The sequence below is a fragment of the Cervus elaphus genome, chromosome 11, assembly GCF_910594005.1.
Source record: "Cervus elaphus chromosome 11, mCerEla1.1, whole genome shotgun sequence".
NCBI lineage: Eukaryota > Metazoa > Chordata > Mammalia > Artiodactyla > Cervidae > Cervus > Cervus elaphus.
The window spans coordinates 56492630-56506350 of NC_057825.1; the positions used below are offsets into that span (position 1 = coordinate 56492630).

Here is a 13721-nt window from a genome sequence, read left to right on the forward strand (position 1 = left end):
TGCTGATTAACACAGTAGCCATTAGCATCTGTAGTTATGGTGCAGCTGAAATGTGGCTGGTACAACTGAGAAAATGAACTTTAAAAGTTTAATTTAAATAGCTACATAGGGGGACTTCCTTGGTGATCCAGTGGCTAAGACTCTGCATTCCCAATTCAGGGGGCCCAGGTTCACCCCCTGGTCAGGGCCCTAGATTCTGCATGCCGCAACGAAGACTGAAGATCTGGCATGCCACAACTAAGACCTGGTACAGCCAAATACATAAATAAAGATTTAAAAATATAGCTACACATGGCTGATGATGACCATATTGAGGAGTGGCAGTCCGAGACCTAGAAGGTATCAATAGCGAAAGATATTAATAGTAATAGGATTTGTCTTATTACTTGAAGAAAGGGAAGGATTTGAGTAGCTGAGAATAAAGAAAAGCATTCTAGGAGAAGAAAAAGCATGGTGAAGCTGTGCTTAATTCACCCTGAAAGTGTGAAAGTGCCCAGTGTTTGGACGGGGGATTGTGATGTTTTGCTATGCTGGGCAGACCACACAGCTAAGAATCAGGCTTTGAAACTGCAGGTAATGGGAAGTCTTGATTATTTCTCATTAGTGGATAATAATAGCTCTTACCATATACCCGGCATTATATTGAGTGCCTTACATGGATTGTCTGATTTAATTCTTATAACAACTTTTTCAGGAGAATGAAGATTATTATTATTTTTTTTTGAAGATTCATTTGATGGCACTGTAGAGGTAAGAGAAGCAATTATGATCTTGGAAGGAAGACAAAAGTGCTTATGAAAGGACTTCCCTGGTGGTCCAGTGGTTAAGAATCTGCCTGCCAATTCAAGGGACATGGGTTCGATCCCTGGTCCATGAACTAACATCCCACCTGCCATGGGGCTACTAAGCTCATGAGCCACAGCTACTGAAGTCCACACACCCTAGAGTCTGAGTTCCACAAGAGACACCACCTCAATGAGAAGCCCATGTGCCACAACTATAAAGTCTGCTTGTAGCAACAAAGACCCAGCACAGCAAAATAAATAAATAAATAAATAAATATAGTATTAATGAAGGTGAGGCTCAGATGGTTAAGAATCTGCCTGCAATGCAGGAGACCTGGGTTCAATCCTTGGGTTGGGAAGATCTCCTGGAGAAGGGAATGGCTACCCACTCAGGTTTTCCTGAGCTTCCCTGGTGGCTCAGACAGTAAAGAATCTGCCTGCAATGCAGGAGACCTGTGTTCAATTCCTGGGTTGGGAAGATCCCCTGGAGGGGGACCCACTCTAGTATTCTTGTCTGAAGAGTCTCCATGGACAGAGGAGCCTCGTGGGCTACAGCCCATGGAGTCGCAGAGTCAGACATGACTGAGCAACCAAGCACAACGAAGGTGAAGGAAGTAGAAACTGAAAAGCCTCATTTTAGACATTAGGAAGTTAGACTCAATACAGAGCATGCAGAGAAAATGTGGAGGGTGAATGCAAAAGGGAGTGGGACAATCTGTATCCCTAGGGAAACTGATGAGGACACCTGGAAAGCACCAATAATTCTGGGGTGACTGAAGGCAGGTTACTTAGTGAAGGGATCTTGAGAAGTGCCGGGAGCCAGCTCACCCATGACAAGGTCACGAGGAGAAAACCTGACAGGCAGGGCGGATCAGGTCTTCAGGGATTCCGAAAAGCTGCCCCCAACGCTCACCTTAAAGATGATATCTGTATTTCTGATGCTTGCTTCAATAGACTACTCCCTAATTTCTGTGACACAGGCAGAAGGCCTTCCCTGATCTCTCCCCCAAAAAGAATAAATTTATAACTTTAATCAATAAGTTTCCCAGGTGGTGGTATTTTATGAGATTATCTAGGGTGAAAGAAGTGTTTTAATTTAAACTCCTTTGCTGGTATTTTAGTTTGTTTAGCAAATGTGTTTATGCTCTTGGTACTAATGTGCATCATTGCTTATAATACCCTAATCATAAAATAACATAAAGACTGATTATATAAAAGCCCTAATAGACATAGAGCCTTTTTGAGGGGTGAAGGAGTCCTATTAGAAAACATAAGAAAAATTATTCTAAAGATGGTTATTGGGTTGATGTTTGCTTGCTGTTTTGCTTGCTGTGTTTTTGCTTTTAATGTGCTAAGGTTGTGCTATGGAAACCATTGTTAACATAGTTATATTTAGAAAAATAAGAGCTTAGCCCTAGTGTGGTAACAATGAAACGGTTGTTAATTGTTAGTCAGGAGTGCTAGGCAGGGGCTGCCTCACCAAAGTCTCAGAGTCAGTGTGGAGTAAACTTCTTAGATAAACTCAACTGACAACTTCTGCAGAAGGATTAATTTTTGTGTTAACGAGGTTATACTTCTACTCTGTACTGTTGCCCTATGAGACTGCTACCTTTCAGTTAAGGTCACCATAGAAACAGAAAATAGGTTTACATTCACCTGACTTGCATAAAATGTTAATAGGCCCCAAGGCCAGAAGATAATGTACAAGACCCTCATAAACTAAGAAGTATGCAGAAAACACCCTGGTTTCCTGAAGAACAAGCTGATGTAATGTTAAAGTATCTTCCCCTCAGAAATGTACTAACTTAGGGTATAAAAGCTACGGTAAAAAAATAAAGCATTGCCAGACTCTGCTGCACACCCCCAGTCTGGTCACTCTCTCTCTCTCTCTCTCTCTCTCTCCCTCGCAGACTTGGCCCTATCAAGGTTGGTCTCACGTGTCTTCTCTTGCCGATGCCGTTCATCCCGAGGGTACCCCCTGGACCCTGCCGAGGCTGGACCCTGGCAGAGAAGGATATAGGTGGCAATGGAAACAGGTCAATGGAGTCAAGGAATCTGATGGAGGAAAGGTTTTCAAGAACCCTAGAGGTAAGTTAACGGCTTCCCAGGTGGTGCAGTGTAGAGTATCTGCCTGCCAATGCAGGAGATGCAAGAGACATGGATTCAGTCCCTGGTCAGGAAGTTCCCTGGGGTAGGTAATGGCAACCCACTTCAGTATTCTTGCCTGGGAAACCCCATGGCCAGAGGACCCTGGTGGGTTGCAGTCCATGGGGTCGCAAGGAGTTGGACATGACTGGGCAATTGAGCACACACACACACACACACACACACACACACACACACACACACACACACACACACACACACACACACACACACACACACACACACACACACACACACACACAGAGGTAAGTTAAAGATGAAGATGGTGAGGTGGCATAGGAACATGGGAAAGTAATGGTAATGCTGACAAAAAATGAAGAGTCAAGAGGAGGAGAGTCAGTTTTGGAAGGGAAATATGGATTTCGTTTTTGACATGTTCGTTGGAGGTAACGAGTTCCCTGGATGATGATGTCTTGCTAGTTGGGGGGAATGTGAAGCTAGTTTATGAGAACAGATCAGGACAATTTTAATTTTAATGTGCTCTCACAGGACAGCAGGTAGAGAGAAAACAAGGTTGAGAACAGAACCTGGGGCAAACGCCCATCCATATAGTTGACTAAATGAGAAAGAAGAGCCAGTAAGAGAGAAGGGGTGACTGAACCATACCATGGCAATGCCCTGGAGATCAAGGAAGGACTTTAAAGGTGATGGTGAGTCGTAATTTTCATGTGTTGCAGTGAGATCAAGGGAAACAAGAGTGAGAAAAGGATGACTGAGCTTATCAAGGTGATCCTTGGAGAAACAGGAGGAACACATGTAGAGGATTTGTTTGGGCAGTTTGGCCTTGAAAGAACTGAGGAAAAGGGAAACAGATTGAAAAGGCTTAAATGAAGGTTCCCCCTACATTACCAGGTCAGGTGACAGCTTAGGAAGGGAGAAGGGACTCTTCTTCCTTCTGATACTTGACAACAGTTCACAAAATGGATGGTATCAATAGACATATTTTGAGGAGAGGATTCTCAGTGAAGCAGGACTCAGGGTCACCTGCCAAGAAAGAGAGAAAGGAAAATGGGCAAGGGAGGGAAGAGAAAGGAAGTATGTAACAGCCACAGTTGGGGCTGCCCTTGAGAATCACCAAGAAATAAAGGATTGGGTGCAAGATCAACATGATTCCCTGACTAAACTGCCCTCTCTTGATTTATTCCTGGGAACTGACATCAATAGTAACAAACACCACCACCATTCATCATGTGGTTATCATGTGCTGCTTTCTGGGTGTTTTCATAAATTATCTCACTTAACTTTCCTAACAATGGAGTTAAGTATTATTAATCCTAATTACTTCCGAATTATAAAAAAAGGAAATTGAGGTTCAATGAGATTTTACCTAAATTAAAAAAAGAAGATAGCACATCATGTCTCCAGGCACTGTTTCCAGCACAGAAAACACAAGCTAGGGGCTGCCTTACTGGAAATTTATTGAAGAGCTACAGACAGAAAAGTAAACGAATAAAACTAGGAAAAGGTCTTTTTTATTTCATTTCGCATTCTTTACTTGAGAACCAATGGGATATAAATTATTCCCCAACATCAGTACTAAAAATAAAATCACGCTGTGAGCATTTTTTCCCTTCTACAACTGGAACAATTCCGGGAATCGGTACTTATTAGTTGATTGTCTGAATTAAAAGTTTCCAACTCTCAAAAAGAGTTTAATTTTCAGATTAAAGAAATTATTATGTCACCTAACCTTTGGAATAACATTTTAAGTTGTTAAAATGCTGCTGCTTTTGCTAAAATGATAATATACTAAATAAAAATGAAAAAAGATTAAGCCATTCAATACGAATAAAGGCTCACCTATGTTAAAAAAAATAAATAATTGAATCAGATTATTTCAGATTTTAATAATGGTGCGCAAAGACTAAAACTGATAATACAATTGGTATTACAATAAATGACGTAGCAATGGAGGGAGTGCTGGCGGGTAGAGAAAACAGTAGTGCGGTCTGGGGAGGACCCTCAGTGGGACAAGGGAGCTAATTTTAGGATGAGAAGGTAGAAGAGTTTTCCAGGCCAAAGAAAATGCAAGTATAGAGGCCCCGAGGCAAGAAGCAGCTTGGCTCGTCCTCAGCTGCAGTTCAGTCAGCGAGTAGGTATAGGCCAAGGTTGGAGGCACCATCGCCAAGTCAGGGAAGGATTTACGCAAAGGGGGTAACTCCAATCTATTCAATAGAATAAGGCGCCGAAGAGGCAGGGGCCAGACTCCCCCAACCTCCGACTCGAGTTTCCTCTCCGCGAAGCTACACGTCTTACACGCGGGGTGAAGCAACCGGTCAGGAGAGGCTCCAGGCCCAGGGGCCAAAGGGGCGAGGCCTGCGGGGGGAGTGGGGGGCGAGGCGTGTGACCTCCTAGGGTTGCAAGAGTCGAGGGAGCACCGCGGACTGCGCCCGACCACCAGGCACCCCCCTCTCCTGCCCCACAACCACGGCCGCCTTTCGTTCTCCTTAGAGACCCTCGCCCGTAGCACCTCCCACCCCGTCCGGCCTGGCTGGATTTCCCCCCCGCCCCGGGGCGGCGAATCCGTCTTCCAAAACTTCGGAACGACCGTACCCCCTTGAGTGATGGGGAGAGGAAATAATACAAGGCTAGGGCGAAGTCCTACAGGAAATAGACCTCTTTATTTCTGCCCTGTTTTCCCTCATGGCTTCCCCAAAACGCCTAGCTTCCCGGGATGCTCTCCAAGTCACCCCCTCCAACAACGAGTCTATTGGTTTGGCCCTTAGTCCCGGATTGGCTGAAGGGTTACGCCTCGGCCAGGGATTGGAGGACGTTGGGTCCTTACGTGTTCCCGGCGCCCATTGATTCGTTTTCCCCGTTTCTGGGCGGAGTCGTTAGAGCCGGTTTCCACCCACTTGTTTACGGAGCGCGTAGTTGTAGCGCTCTCGGAGCTCTGGGGCTGTCTCTAAAGTTCCCAATTTAGCTCCTTGGACCAATTAGGCGCTGGCTCCACCCTCTCCCGCTCCCTCGCACGCCTCCCGCGTGGTACGGCCCACACCTTTAGAGCCCCGGCGCGAGCGGATGCGTTCTTCTGCTCGCGCTCGCCGGGCTGACCCCCCTCGACGGTGCGCTTGGTACGGCCCGCGGCGCCTCCTTCTCTAGCTGGGGTGGTTGCCCCCCTCGGGTCGGTGGCGCTTGGTGCCGCCCGGGAGAACCAGGTCATCGGTCCGTTCCCGTGAAAACAAAAACAATCGGCGGCGCCGCGGCGGGGAGCCGAACGCGCCGAGCGGGGAAGCCGGGGATCAGGGCCGGGTGGGACCAGCGAGCGAGAGCAGCGGCTACGCGCCGGGGTCGGGGCGCTATGGGGCAGGCGGGCGCGGGCTTCTCGAGGCTCCTCAGGCGCCGGGGCTAGCGCCTCCGCCGCCTCGGCCTCTTGCGCCGCCCGTCTGGGGGACGAGGAGCAGGACGCGGCCTCGGCCGGGCCCGGGCCGAACGGCTGCGGACACTCGGGAGCCGGGGAGCCGACCACCGCCACCGCCGCCTCCGGGATGGATCAGTGCGTGACGGTGGAGCGCGAGCTGGAGAAGGTGCTGCATAAGTTCTCGGGCTATGGGCAACTGTGCGAGCGCGGCCTGGAGGAGCTCATCGACTACACGGGCGGCCTCAAGCACGAGATCCTGCAGAGCCACGGTAAGGCGGCCCGGGTGGTCGCGCGGGACCGGGCCCACCCACCCCAAGCCCCTCGGGCCCAGGCGGGCCAGGAGGGTGCCTCCGGGCGGCCAGACCGGCCTTCCCCGGGGCGCCGAGATCCCCAGGCCCCTGTGACTTTTCCTCCTCCTCTCCCCCGGATCTGTCTCGAACCTACCCCGACCTCGTTGTTAATTAAAAGTGAGCGCGAACCCATCTGGAAACCAATTCTGGAGCCACGGGTTTCATCCAGGGTTGAACCCGGGAGCCGGGCCGGCTCGTCGCACCTGCAAACTGCTTCCCTCCTGGGGTGGGCGCCCCTAGTTAATTGCCTTGGGCCCGAGGATCCGGGCGAAGAGAGGGTCAGTGCAGAGAACCCCACCCCTCCTCCTCCTCGCCCCAAACATTTAGCCAGGGACTGACTTTCCTCGTTTTTCTTCATTTTTTTAAAATTAGAAACTCGCTTGTTATTCTTAGCTGTGAGTTAACAAAACAGCCGCTGCTTCAACTCCCTAATTTGACTCTCTGTAGAAGAAGCCTGCCTTTCAACTCCGCAGCGGCACTGATGTGATTCCTAAGAAACTAGCTAAATCAAACTATTGACTCTCCCAGTTGCAGCCTGCGATGAGACAGGAGGCAACCTCCCCAGAAACCCATTGTGGAGCAAGTTGTTTGTTAGTGCGTTACCTGGTCAAGTTTTTACTTGTTTTCCTTTCAGAAAGCAGGTTTTCAGTAGGTGTTTCTTCTCTATTATTATAGCCCTAGGCCCTGGGGGAAGATACTTAGCTGCAGTTAACTTGTGGAAGCTGGGTGGGATTCTTTGGTTTTGGGTTATTTAAATAACATAAAAAGTCTGGTATTCTTTAGGTTAAAATATCTGTAGTGATGATTCCTTCTGAGCAAGAAATAATGGACTTCATGGAATGGATTATGTTGGGGAGTTTGGGGGCCCTGCTCAACTCAGAGGTTGAACAGAAATTTTTGATAAGGAAGGTTTGGTAGCTGGGGTCACATGTGGACCCTGGAGCAAGTGTGGTTGAGGACAGTGGCGCTGGCTGAACTTCTGTCCACTTCTCCTTCCTTCCTGTACACTTTGCTTTCCCAGACTGCTTTCAGCCGAGAGTTAGTGCTCATCCATGGTGCCTGGGTGCGTGCTCAGTCATGTATGACTCTGTGCCTCCATGGACTGTAGCCCACCAGTCTCCTTTGTCCATGGAGAATTTTCCAGGCAAGAGTAATGGAGTCGGTTGCGATTTCCTCCTCTAGGGAATCTTTCCGATCCAGGGATTGAACTCATGTCTCCTGCACTGGCAGGTGGCTTCTTTACCACTGAGCCACCTGGGAAGCCCCATCCATGGTGAGGGAGTCTTATAACAGCATCTCATCCTGGACACGGCAGTCACTGTGAACTCCAGGGAAAAAGCAAACCCAATGACCATAGTGGGGTTACTGCTGCTGCTACTGCTAAGTCACTTCAGTCGTGTCCGACTCTGTGCTACCCCATCCCTGGGATTCTCCAGGCAAGAACGCTGGAGTGGGTTGCCATTTCCTTCTCCAATAATGGGGTTAGGACTTTACGAATATGGAAACATGAGCAGGCCTAGACAGCTGCCTGCAAGGGAGAGGTAGATGTGGGGTAGGATGGGACTCCTGGGGGAGGCTCTGGTGAACTTGGTTAGGGACAAGTGAGGAACCGAAGAACCAATGAAGATAGTCAGGGGCATCATGTTTCCTGTTGGCTGAAGATGCGTTGATGGAGTTTGGGAGCAACTTAAGGTTTAAGATGGTGTCCCGGTGTCCTTCTACAAAGGAGAGTGCGGGAGATCATTAGGTTGCCCAGAAGAAAGACAGTAGGGTCTAACCACAGCCTTGAACTCCCCTTGAAGAGCGGAAGTCCTGGAGGTGCCAGCAGAAACAGAACGGACAGGCTTAGAGAGGTTGGTCAGCTGGTGTTTGGCTATTGGGAGTCAGTGACCCTGTTTGCAAGCAGTTTCATAGAATTGTTATACTAGATGCCTAGGAGTTAAGAAAAATAATACAGATTGAGGTGAGAGTGGCTGCTTAAGTAAGGGGGCTGAAGGCGTGTCCCCTCTGCCCCTTATCTGGAGAGGCAATCTTTTTGTATCGTTAAAGACTGAAAAGGGACTTCCCAGGTGGCGCTAGTGGCTTCTGCCAGCCAATGCAGAAGACAGAAGAGCCGCAAGTTCGATCCCCAAGCCAGGAAGATCCCCTGGAGGGAGGGTATGGCAACCCACTCCAGTATTCTTGACTGGAGAATCCAAGGAGCTTGGTGGGCTAAAGTCCATAGGGTCCCAAGGGTTGGACATGCTTCACATGCAAAGACTGAAAAAGGTAGGAGTAGCTGAAGGGTGTAGACTTGGAGAGGTGGAAGGAATGATTTCATTTTTAGGGAACAGGTTGAATGTTAAGGGCTTGCAGAGTTTGAGAGAGAGAGAAGATAGAAACTATTAAAAAAATTCCTTTCTTCCATGAGAGAGAGAGTGTATTAACTGAAGGCGAATGTGATTTGAACTTCGTTTTAGGGGGTTTGGGGCCCATTCCAGATGGATAAAATAATTTTGAGAACTTGCTGAAGCAGGAATGTGTTTTAGACCTCCTTGCTTGGGACATTTCGAGGAATTTATGGTCAGAGGGGTATTAGCCACAGAGTTTGCTGTGGTGTTCAAACAGTCTGATGTGAATTGTGGCGTTTCTGCCTATTTTTTACCTTCTTGTCTAACAAATTGCAGTTTTATATTGATAATCTCTTTGATTTTTTTTAATTCTTTAAGAATAGGATTAAGAGACTTAAGGAATTCTCCAGGCAGGAATACTGGAGTGCGTTGCCATGCCCTTCTCCAGAGGATCTTCTAGACCCAGGGATCGAACCCTGGTCTCCTGCATTGCAGGCAGATTCTTTACTGTCTGAGCCACCAGGAAAGCCCCTAAGAGACTAAAGGCAGCAATAAAACATGAAAGAAAAATAAATACCACAAGTACTAGGTCTAGTTTTCAAAATAAAATCTTCTTTCTTATGATATTCTATTTATAATGATAACAGATATCATGCCTTGGTGTCTGGGAGATGGTATTTTTCAAAGCAGATGATTTCGAAAGTTCTCTGCAGACAATATGGGTATTACACTGAGTCTTAAGTATACCCCTCTTAAAGCTATATGGACTGAACTCCATATAGTTCCATATTGGAACTCCATTTTCAAGTTTAAAGGAAGTTTTCAAAGCTCTGAATATGCCTGTCTGGGCAAGTGATCTGGTGGTTTCTCATGACCTGGTGGAGGGGCTCCAGTTGGCACCCTCTATAATTAGGTTTATTATAATAAGCTCATTCTTTGGGTTCATTTGTGGTGATATTCTTGTAAGAATGTGATATGAATAAAGTAGAATCTTGAGGACTCTACAGATCCCCCAACATTGTGTCACACTGTTGGTGAGTGACTGCCTGATTCAGTAGTGTTCTTTAGTGAGGGCCAGGGGGTCAGGTCAGTTTTTGAGGTTGAATTACATTTTCTCATGTTTAAATTTCTCTTTTCTAAAGTTGTGAGCAGACAGCTATACCACGTGAGGATGGTTAGGATGGCTTGTGGTAGAAACTGATCAACCATCAAAGGAAACCCATTGACAACCGTGGTCCACTCGCACCACCCTTGTTCCAGATGGTGACGTGCACTCTACCCAAAGGGGCTTGCCTGATCTCCCTAAGACCTCGCTCATCTGCTCTAAACTGCCCCACATGGCATTTCCCTAACTTAGGGAAGAGGAGAGCGCTGTTGCCATTTAGTCATCCTTCCAGTGAGAATTTCCCTGTGAGCGTGAAATTTGCTCTAAGATTTAATACAGTTGATGCTGTTGGTGATTGTTCTCACTCTGCCCTTGATCTCATTTGAATGATGCCCTGGTTCTTCTCAAACTTCACTCACACATGCACACTTTTATTTTTCAGGTAGATTCACAGTTTCACTTCAGTAGATTTATCCTCATTCTGGGCAATAATTGTGAAGTCATAGATGTGGTATGTTAGGTATAATCAACCTTATATTAAATATGTTAAAATACTTCACATACAGCTAAAGTCACCATTCACATCATTGGTAGGGGAACCGCACTTTGGACAGCCCTTGATTAACAGATAAGTGGTATTAGATACATTTTGGTGATTTGCCTTGTGGTTACTTACTGTTAACTTTTGGGGGAGGGCAAGTGTATTTATATTTTGTTAATCATTAGCACTTCAGTGGTGGAAAGGAGAACATAAAAGAACCATAAATGATGTATTGCTGATATTCTAAATTCATGTTTGGTGATAGAAAATTAGGCTGGAACAACTGGGTAACTTTTATTACATGTATATACTATACTTGAAAAAAATTACAGTGTTTGTAAGTGTAAAGGATGTACAGTATTTAATGAAATTGTTATTTGAGGGTTGTTATTAAAGGGAGTTTGAATATGGTTTCTGAAAGAGATTGTCAAGGAATTTTCTAAATTTAAAATTGTATTTCTTTTGAGTAGATAATACATTTAAATGGTATAAATTCAAATGATAAAAAGGATATCCAGTAAAAAAAAAATCTCCCTCTCAGTCCTTCTTATTCTCAGACCACCTAGTTGTCCATCTTGCAGCCAAAGATTTGGCTGTTTCCAGAAAAAATTTTAAGAAGATTCAGGGAAATGATAATTTATCACTGTTTATTTTTTCTCTGAGGCATTGGACATGTAGTTCTACATACTGTGATTTAGGCTTAGTATTGTATTATCACAATTTGCAAGTTGGTAGAGATTGTTTCATTTGTGGGTGCAGTCAATATATATTATCAGCTAAAACTCTGTGTGTTTCTGTGTGGTGTAACACTTAGAGTATGATCTTCTACCTTTATCTCTTTGGTGAATCAAAGAGAATTTAGTTACTAATTGCAGAATTGCCTCTTTTTTTGTTTTTTTAATTTGAGAGTGATAAATGAGAAGTAAACAATTAAACATGAAAGAAAAAGCAAATTAGATGGTCACATTTTAAACTAATTTTTGTGATGTAGTATTGGGTCAGTAGACAAAAAAACCAGAGGTCCAGGGTTACATGTTAGGTATAACTAACTTTACATTCTAGAATTTGAATTGTATGTATTACATATATATATTGAAAAGTAAGTTTGTTTATATATGCAGATTCTCTGCTTTTCAGCGTCTACCAGTGTTGAGTGTCTGTTGAACTAATTGTAAAAGGATCAGGGTTTGGTGGACTAGCGGTTTGTCTTACTTAGTCATCCTTATTCTTTGGTGTACTTTGAGTAGGCTGCATAGCTTGGTGTCCCCCATTTGTTAACTAAACTTTTTGCTAAGTACAAGACACTCTTGAAAGCATAACGCTGTTCAAGTTTTGAATAAAATTTGGTATCTGCATTTAGCATCTAATCTGGAAAGTAGCAAGATAAGTAGGTCAAAAAAGTTTGTATGAATTAACAATAGCCATTGTTTAAAAACTCAAAGAAGAGAATAGACCAGTCACCGATCTACTTGTGCTGTTTTATAGATGGTGAGAATCATAATAATAATAGGCTAGCGTTGATGTTGCCAGTTGGGTTTAGAAGCAGATTTAACTTTGTCAGCCATTCCTTTCCAGGTTCATTTAGGAGCTAACTCTGTCATTTGGCACCTTACTCATTCAGACTGCTGTATCACTCAGGATCCTTTTGGTTGCAGGTGGCAGAATGGTTTTAATTAAAATGGAATTTGTTGACTTCATAACTAAAAAGGCTGAGTTTAGGCCAGTGGCTCCCGGGGCACAGAGGGTGTCATGAGGACTGGTTTTGTTCTGTCTCTCTCTTGGCTATGCTTTCCTCCATGGTTGGCTTCATCCTCAGCAGAGCTTTTTCCACGTGGAAGCAAAGATGGCCCATGGACTCGCGTCATTCTTGTACTGCTTGTAATCCCAGAGACAGGGACATGCCTGTTTTCTGTTTTTATTGTCCTAGTTCAGATCAATTACGGGCTGCTGGGTGGAGTCCATTAGCCACCTTGGGCTGTGCTTCCCCATTGTCAGATTCATGACCATGGGACCCACTGTTGCTCAAAGAAAGGAGAGCGTTCTAGAAAGGAAGACTTGCGCCAGACAGAAGTGATAGATGCCCACTGTAGCTGAGCCAGCTGCAAGTTACATCGATAACAGTATTCTTTGAGATGGTTTCTTGATTAGCCCAATCTTTATTTCTCAGCTTTCGCCTTGACTTCTAACTGTAACATTCAGATAATTCAAACCCTGAGTTGCTGGTATGACTTCATGTGTAGACTCTGAGACTACAGCTTGATTCATGTTACCTTTGGGAACTTACTTGAAATTACTTTAATGCTTGGTATAATAAAATCGTTTTCCTAAGGTTATCTTATCTCCTGAGTAGTTTCTAATTCTGGGTAATAACCTCGGTAAGGGGGAAACTTGCCAGCACTTCTGCGATATTATCTTACTAGAGTTAATAGAGAAATTTCTGTTGTTTTCATGTTGTAGTCACCTTAGTGGTTAGCATAGTGAAAGTGGTGTTTTAGGCAGACTGCTGTTCACTTGGGATATTGAAACTTACTTGTTTTTATTTGGGGCCCTGCTTCATCATCTGTAAAATCTCTGAAAATGACCCCAAGAGGCAGTTGTGGGGAGACCTGAGGAGTCCTGGCCATAAGCTATGTACTTGGAGACCTGTGCGTGGAGGCACTCCATGTAACTCCCCAAAGTTGAATGCTGGGGAGGTGATAACTCTCAATAGGGCATTTCTTCTGGCCTTCTTAGATTACATGCTAGTCTAACGGCTCAGAGAGCAAGAGACTAGAATCTCTGGCAGCACTTGAGGCTTTTAGAAATAAGCTTCCACTCTGTTTGGGTTTAGTGATCGTATGGCTGAGCTCAAAGTGGTTCTTTGGGAACATTGGGAAATCCATATGGCTTCTCTTGCCAAGTCTTTCTCCACCTAAGAGGCCTGGGGCACAGTATGTTCTCTTTTATGAGTTTGCTGTATCTGTTCAATCCATATAGATTTAATATCTTATTATTGGTCCACGAAGATGTTTGAGAGGAGATAAAGAGAGACTTTTTAAAAAAGAAGCATGGCCTCAGTCCGCCAGGAAGGTAGAGGCTTGTTG

General features: G+C 45.3%; 1 protein-coding gene across 1 annotated transcript in view; it reads left to right on the plus strand.

Annotated features, from left to right (window-relative positions):
* Positions 1 to 5944: 5944 nt before the first annotated feature.
* Positions 5945 to 13721, plus strand: part of RMND5A (required for meiotic nuclear division 5 homolog A) — a 61694-nt gene continuing 53917 nt past the window's right edge. Inside the window, exon 1 of the mRNA XM_043917825.1 lies at positions 5945 to 6581. Within this exon, the coding sequence (XP_043773760.1) occupies positions 6440 to 6581 (142 nt within the window). The 5' untranslated portion in view covers positions 5945 to 6439. The remainder of the gene's footprint in view (positions 6582 to 13721) is intronic.